Source organism: Cebus imitator, unplaced genomic scaffold (assembly GCF_001604975.1).
Source record: "Cebus imitator isolate Cc_AM_T3 unplaced genomic scaffold, Cebus_imitator-1.0 Scaffold32, whole genome shotgun sequence".
NCBI classification, from domain to species: Eukaryota; Metazoa; Chordata; class Mammalia; order Primates; family Cebidae; genus Cebus; species Cebus imitator.
The window spans coordinates 5,168,579-5,176,549 of NW_016107347.1; the positions used below are offsets into that span (position 1 = coordinate 5,168,579).

Consider the following 7,971-nt stretch of genomic DNA (forward strand, 5'->3'; position numbering starts at 1 on the left):
GATGGTGTTTTACTCTTGTTGCCCAGGCTAGAATGCAGTGGCATGATCTCAGCTCACTGCAACCTCCACCTCCCTGGTTCAAGTGATTCTCCTGCCTCAGCCTCCCAAGCAACTGGGATTACAAGCACCCACCACCATCCCTGGCTAATTTTTTGTATGTTTGATAGAGACAGGGTTTTTTTTAGCAAGTTTTGTTTCTAAGTTCCTCAGTGAGAAACAACAGCTAAGTCATAGCAAAGAATATTTTTTCTTTTTGCGGACTTCTAAAGACAGAATTTTCTTTTTTTTTTCTTCCTCTTTTTGATACTGCCACCCAGGCTGGAGTGCAGTGGTGAGATTTCAGCTCACTGCAACCTCCGCCTTCCAGGTTTGAGGAATTCTCCTGCCTCATCCTCCTGAGGAGCTGGGATTACAGGCGCATGCCACCACACCCAGCTAATTTTTTGTATTTTTAGTTGAGATGGGGTTTTACCATGTTGGCCAGGCTGGTCTTGAACTCCTGATCTCAAATGATCTGCCTGCCTCGACCTTCCAAAGTGCTAGGATTACAGGCATGCGCCACCAAACGCAGCCAGAATTTTCTTAATTACCTTTAAAAATCTATTTTATATTCTAACAACTTATTATCTGAAAATAAAATCTTCTGAGTTATATATTAAGTCTCTTTCTGACTATGTGCTGATCAAAATCAACTGGTCACTGTTTTTAATGTGAGTTTTCATATTTTGAGAGGCAGTTACTAAAACATGTTTCAATCTTCTCTGGGGAAGAAATACTTTTGGTCATTTTTGTTTTTTTGATCATTGTTATTAATAGTAGCTACCATTTGTGGAATGAAGTAATAGTTTCTCTACATATTTTATTTCATGTATAACATATGACAATACTAGGAGGTAGGGACTATCATAATTTTACAAACAAGCTAAGACAGAGGAGGAAGCATAGATTTGAATCAAGGAGCATGACTCCACAAAGTCTTGTCTTTTTCTATAATCAACAGTCAATTTTCTCATAAATCTTGATTTTTAGCAGTTTAATCATCTCTTCTCCACGTATTTCCTTATCTTCAGCAATGGTATTGTCAAAGGTTTTTTTGTGTGTCATTTAAAACTAGATATAGAAAATGAAAACTAGTACCAGATATTGTGCTGCATCTTTTCCGATGCATTATTACTAATTTCCTAAATAATTCTGTGGCAGATAGTATTTTCATTGTTTTATAGATAAGGAAATAAATTTTAAATTGCAAATTATGTAAATTATCATGACATTGGGGCCAGGACAAGTGCTTGCAAAACATTAACATTTTCTCAGATTAACAGCAGTCTATTCATAACTACTCCTCAGGTATCTCTTTTTTTGGTTTTGTTGTAGTTGTTGGTGTTGTTTTCTATCTTTCTTTCTTTTTTTAAGACAGTGTCGCTCTGTCTCCAGGCCGATGTGCAGTGGCGCGATCTCGGCTCACTGCAACCTCCGCCTCCCGAGTTCAAGCGATTCTCTTGCCTCAGCCTCCTGAGTATGACACCACACCCAGCTAATTTTTGTATTTTTTTTTAGTAGAGATGGGGTTCACCATGTTGGTCAGGATGGTCTTGATCTCTTGACCTCATGAGCTGCCCACTTTGGCCTCCCAAAGTGCTGGGATTACAGATATGAGCCACTGCACCTGGCCACTCTTCAGGTATTTCTAAGTAGGTTATTACCAAGCCTTTAATTTATTTGTATGTCTATGCCTTATGAATTAGGAACATTTTAGTAAATTTGGCTCTAAGACAAATTTTTGAGTAATCAAAAATTTTTTTAACTGTATTAATGTTGAAAAGAAAAAGAAAAAATCCTTCAAGTTCTAGCCAACTTCTGCTGTCCAAAACAAAAGTTAAGAAAAAAGGAGCAGCCTCCCTACTGTAGCACTTCATTCATGGCTCAAAGAAAATAAGCATTTACCTTTACCTACCTCCGTGACCAACTCTTCCAGTGCACCAGAGGAATTTCTCTTGTGCCTGAGGATCTCCCAGCTTTATCATCACAGTTCTCAGATTTTCATTTCCCTCCTTAAGCTTTTGTCTGTCTATCAACAATGCCTAATACAACAGATAATGATCTGCACCTACTCTGAAGTCCATGCTAGCGTTTACTGAATATATTCCAACCTAAATATTTCTTCAGTTTTTTTTTTTTTTTTGAAACAGTGTCTCACTCTTCACACAGGGTGGGATGCAATGATGTAAACACAGCTCACTGCAGCCTCTGGGTTCAAGCAATCCTCCCACCACAGCCTCCTGAGTAGCTGGGATCACAAGTTCATGCCCACCACACCCAGCTAATTTTTAATTTTTTGTAAAGGCAAAATTTAACCATGTTGCCCAGGCTGTTCTTGAATTCCTGGGCTCAAGCGATCCTTCCTCCTCAGCCTCCCAAAGTGCTGGGATTATAGGCATGAGCCACCACACCTGGCCCTAAATATTTCTTAACTTTCAGTTTTCAGGATTTCAAAATGACTGATCCACCTTCTTCAATTCTGTCATTATAATTTTGTATGTTGAAGTCTCATATTAAAAGAGGACAACCTGGTATTTTTTCGATCCCTGTGGGTTCTCAGTAGATTTTTCTCTTGGCTCATAATCCCCCTAACCTTCATCATTGTCTTAGAATATAGGTCCTCAAAACTCATAGATGTAAATATATTAAAGCCAATTAAATGATCTTTTATAAGGGCTTTTCTGGTTATATTGCCTTTCTCCCTTTCTTCTTTCTTTTCTTTCTTTCCAAACACTTCCTAAGTTTCTAAGAGGTACCTGGTGCTAAGACTATAGGTAGGACCAGGAGCTCACAGTGTTTGTTTCTTCCTCTGAATAATATTTTATAGTCACACCATACTTTTTGTCATGGTGGTTAATTTTGAGTTATAAAACACATGTAATATGCTATATTTAAATAAGCGTTTTTTCTGTGACATCTCTTATGGGTCTTTCCCACCTGTCTTAAGAATAGGCAGCATTTATTTTAATGTTCTCTTATTCCTTATTATAAAATGAAAGGCCAGAGTTTTCCAAGCCTCCTTCTTGCACACCTAGAAAATTTTAAGTGCATGCAAATGCATTTTCTACACAAATACTCTTACACTATTCAGGCTTTGTATGCCTTCCTTTTTAAAAAACCTTAATTAATGTATTTCAGAGCTCCTTCAGTATCAACATGTAGAGATCCACATTTCATTGCATAGATGTAAAATAATTTTATTTAGCTAGTGGCCAGCCATGGCAGCTCACACCTGTTATTCCAGCCCTTTGGGAGGCTGAGGCAAGTGGATCACTTGAGCTCAGGAGTTTGAGATTAGCCTGGGCAACATGGTGAAACCCTGTCTCTACAAAAACACAAAAATTAACTGGGTATGGTGGCTCATGCTTGCCATCCCAGCTACTCGGGAGGCTGAGGCACGAGAATTGTTTGAACCTGGGAGGTGGAGGTTGCAGTGAGCCAAGATCACACCTTACTTACTAAGTCTCTTTGTGTATGTGTCTGTGTCTGTGTGTGTGTGTGTGTGTGTGTGTGTGTGTGTGTGTTTTCAAAAATTTATTTATTATACTTTAAGTTCTGGGGACATGTGTAGAATGTGCAGGTTTGTTACCTAGGTATACACGTGCCATGGTGGTTTGCCTTTTATGGCAATATCACGGATGAAATGTATGTCTTGTTTATTGTTTTAATTTACATTTATTTCATTATGATTTTGGGCATTTTCATGTTTATCAACAATTTATAAATCTTTTTCTATGAATTGCCTATTCTCACCCTTTCTTCCTTTCTCTGTTGTGCTTTTTCTTCTTGATTTCTAACAGTTCTTTGAATATTAAGAAACTTAGCCTTGTATCTGCAATGTGTTTACAAATGTTTTCTAAGTTTATGTTCACTTTTTGAGTTTAATACTGATTCTTAAATTAGATACAAGTTTATATAATCAAATTTCACTTATGACTTCTAGACCTTATTTTTTCTGATACATTTAAAGGTTTTCCCTTTCTTTGCATTTCTATTTTGCTTTAACTTTTCAAACTTAATCTAGAAATGTTTCATTCATTTATTTATTTTAAAAGCTGCTGTGTGTGTGTGTGTGTGTGTGTGTGTGTGTGTGTGTGTGTATTGTCTGTGTGCCCAGAATTATACAAAACACTCCCTTGTGAAAACAACATAGCCCCTATGCTCAAAATACTTAAAACCTGACTGGGGAAAGTAAGAATAGTTCAAAGCAGTGTGAGTACTATGAGAATTCACAGTAAAGGAAAGATCAATGTGGACTAGAAGTAGTTTAGAGACATCATAGAAGAGGTAGACTGACTGACTTAGTAATATCTCCTAGTTCCCATGTTTTCCTATTATTCTAAATTTTGAGTCTGGTTGGTGTTTAGATTTTTGTTTAGCCCTTGTTGTGTTTACCTTTGATACTTTATTTGGAATATACAGACAAGTATGTGAATATAGAAATAGAATCCACTCTAAACTAGACTTCTTAAAACTGATCTGAAATGCAATTAGTTTCTAGAATTGGGGATGAGAGGGGAGCCGAGGAGTGAAATAGGGTGTGGGAAGAAGATGTAGTAATTTCTTCTTTGAGCCTCTTACTCTCTTTTAGTAACTCTCCTAACCTGATACAACCAAGTGGTTTGGAGAAAGACTCAGCAGCTTTATTATTCCTTACTCCAAGTCCCCAGGTCTGTGGGTTTACGTTGTTCTCGTCCTTATGTACTTCCTACTGTTGGACAATACAAATGGAAACTCTTTCTCTTTTTTCAGGTGAAACCAGTGGGAACGAAAGTGATGCTGAGTATCTGCCAAAGAGTGAGTGAGTCAATGGGGCTGCTCCCGTTCTTGTGATGATCATGGTTTAGGTGGAGTGGCACCTACCTTTGTGACTAAGCATAGTTTTCCCCACGTGAGGTTTCATTTTGTAGTTGATTTCCTTATTTTCAGAACCTATTGAGGTTTGAGGAATTAAACAGTACTTTGTCAGATGTTTGACAGCATTAAAAGTCTCCCATAGTGGAGCGAGGCAAAACAGTGTGGTTCTTTCGATGGAATATTCTTAGGGGAGCAGCAGAGAGCTGCATGTCCAGACATATATGCAGTAGTTTCCCAGCAGCCAAAACAGAGTGTGTGAATCATCCTCTGAGATGAATACTTAGCAGTAAATATCTGATTTTTTATAGTCGCTCAAGTGTAATTATTTAAGTAACTTTGGTATCTCTGACATTGAAAAAGGAAACATTGGCCGGGCACGGTGGCTCAAGCCTGTAATCAATCCCAGCACTTTGGGAGGCCGAGGTGGGTGGATCACGAGGTCAAGAGATCAAGACCATCCTGGTCAACATGGTGAAACCCCGTCTCTACTAAAACTACAAAAAATTAGCTGCGCATGGTGGCGCGTGCCTTTAGTCCCAGCTACTCAGGAGGCTGAGGCAGGAGAATTGCCTGAACCCAGGAGGCGGAGGTTGCGGTGAGCCGAGATCGCGCCATTGCACTCCAGCCTGGGTAACAAGAGCGAAACTCTGTCTCAAAAAAATAAATAAATAAAAAATAAAAAAAAAAAGAAAAAGGAAACATCTATTTGTTATTCCTAGGCATTTGTATTCCTGATTATTGTGCTGTTTACTTTCTAGTAGAATATAGAATGCACTGTGCATTTCCAACTACATTTGTCCAAGCGCTTCATGGTGCCTTCAGCCTTCATCTAATGATGATGGTATCTAGTTATCACAGCAAGTTATCTAGTTCCTATTTAAGTGACTGACATACTAAGGCATGGAAAAAGTAGAAGACATGAATTATTAAAGCTGAGTACAGGGTAGTTCCAGTTCCAAGCCTCACACCCTAATTTTATGATTAATAGTCTTGTGCTCCCTCCACTGGCCTGAATTGCTTCAGGTGTTTGATTCCATAGCCTGACTGAAGGTGAAACTTAATAATCATCAGGTTCAGCCTAGATGTGTAAAGATGACTAATTTAGTGCTGTTACTACTGAGAAACAGGACCTAAAATTTTCTTGACTTGAACTGAACCTTTTCGGGTAAGTAAAGCTTTGCCTAGAGTATTGAATGTGCTGGATAATTCTGGGGGGCCACTCCCAGAAGCATTTTTTTAAATGCTCTTAATGTTTTGATCTATAGTATAACTTTTTAGGGACAGAATGCATTATATCAAAAAGAAAGAAAAGACAATTAGAGGTTAAGTCTATCAGTGGCTCAGAATGACACATAAGCAAATCACTGGGACATACAGCCTATTTCTTCTGCCAGTCCACAGTTTCCTTCAGTGGGTACTTCTCCAGATTGCTCAAAATTTACAGATAAATGAGAATAGAGGATAGGTACTATCCAGTTTTGAGTGGTATTGCTATGAGTGTTTAAATAGTATGCTTCCATAATTTTATTCTTTTGAAAAAAAGTCTGCATTTAATGGGTGTCTTCTTCCACTTCATTTTCTTCTTTTGCATGTAGCACCGTTTGCTGACACAAGCAGATAGTCATTGTTAGTAATATATGGCAAGGAGGGAGGGGAACTGGACAGTTTCTTCAGTGTGAGGATAATTTTTGTTTTAATTTATCAAACTCAGCCAGGCATGGTGGCTCACACCTGTAATCCCAGCACTTTGGGAGGCTGAGGGGGACAGATCTCCTGAGGTCAGGAGTTCGAGACCAGCCTGACCAACATGGTGAAACTCTATCTCTACTAAAAATACAAAATTAACTGGGCGTGGTGGCACATGCCTGTAATCCCAGCTACTAGGGAGGCTGAGGAAGAAGAATCCCTTGAACCTGGGAGGTGAAGGTTGCGGTGAGCTGAGATCACGCCATTGCACTCCAGCTGGGGCAAAAAGATTGAAACTCCATCTCAAAAAAAAAAAAATTATCAAACTCACCCCTTTCTGTACTTACCCTCTATAGGACTCAATTCTTTTATCATATCTCTGCCCCCTACCACCCTGTTATTTCATGACATTCCCAGCAGTGGCATCTGTTGTCAGACTAGCACTTTTTCGTGACATTTTCCATGTGTCCTGGTATGGTGCTATGAAAGATGAGATAGCATAGATTATTTGTTGGGACATACATAGTGTATTGGTTGACACATGGAATGCCAGTCCCATTGCTAGCTAGAAGCAGAGTGAGGCCCCTGTGCACTTGTGAGGGTCTGCACTTATTCCCCTAGTATGTCATAGCCCTAACAGGTATGTCTCTGTGGCAGATACTGGTCATTCAACATTCATTCAGCAGTGACTGTGTGAAGATTAATCCTGTGTGGGTCATGACATCTGGGTGCTAGAAGGAGGGTAGGGCTATAGAGGAAAAACATCCCTCCACAATTTCATTACAGATCGCCATAAACGTTTAGCACAACTGCAACAGTCTTCCAAGAGGAATCCTCACTACCAGACGTTGGAGCGGGATCTTATTGAATTACAGGAGCAGCAGCTGTTTGAACTTTTTGTGGTAGTGTCTCTACAGAAGAAACCATCAGGAATAAGCTATATTCCCCAGGTCATACAACAATTCCCTGGCAAGGTGGGTACAAGGAGGCCAAGAGGCATTCATGAACGTTCCTGTGTCTCTGTGTACATTTATTTCCTGTCCTCTTGGTTTTGTTATCTCAACCATCTTTTACCAATACTGTACTTGTGGTAGGATCTGGTGGCCTTGAAAACATCTTATGTTAGGTGTGCGCTGTAACCCAGCAAAACAGAACAAGCTCATTTTCCTAGTGAGGTTTTTGTTTTGTTTTTGTTTTTGTTTTTGGCTCTACCACTCAATAATTTTTAACAAGTTACAAAACCTGTTTTCTCATCCTTAAGGAGGGGAATAATAAATGTGACAGAATAGGGTAGTGGTTTAGAGCATGGACTCTGTGCCAAAACTCTGCATTTGCTACTTATTAGTTCTAAGACTTTAAGCAGTTACTTTACTTTTTTTTTTTTTTTTT

General features: G+C 39.0%; 1 protein-coding gene across 2 annotated transcripts in view; it reads left to right on the plus strand.

The window, feature by feature from the left end:
* The window catches only part of DENND2C (DENN domain containing 2C), a 77,824-nt gene that overhangs the window by 48,237 nt on the left and 21,616 nt on the right, over window positions 1–7,971 (plus strand). For both annotated transcript variants that reach the window (XM_017524236.2, XM_017524235.2), the window contains exons 7-8: window positions 4,792–4,836; window positions 7,369–7,556. In XM_017524236.2, coding sequence (XP_017379725.1) covers window positions 4,792–4,836; window positions 7,369–7,556 — 233 coding nt within the window. The remainder of the gene's footprint in view (window positions 1–4,791; window positions 4,837–7,368; window positions 7,557–7,971) is intronic.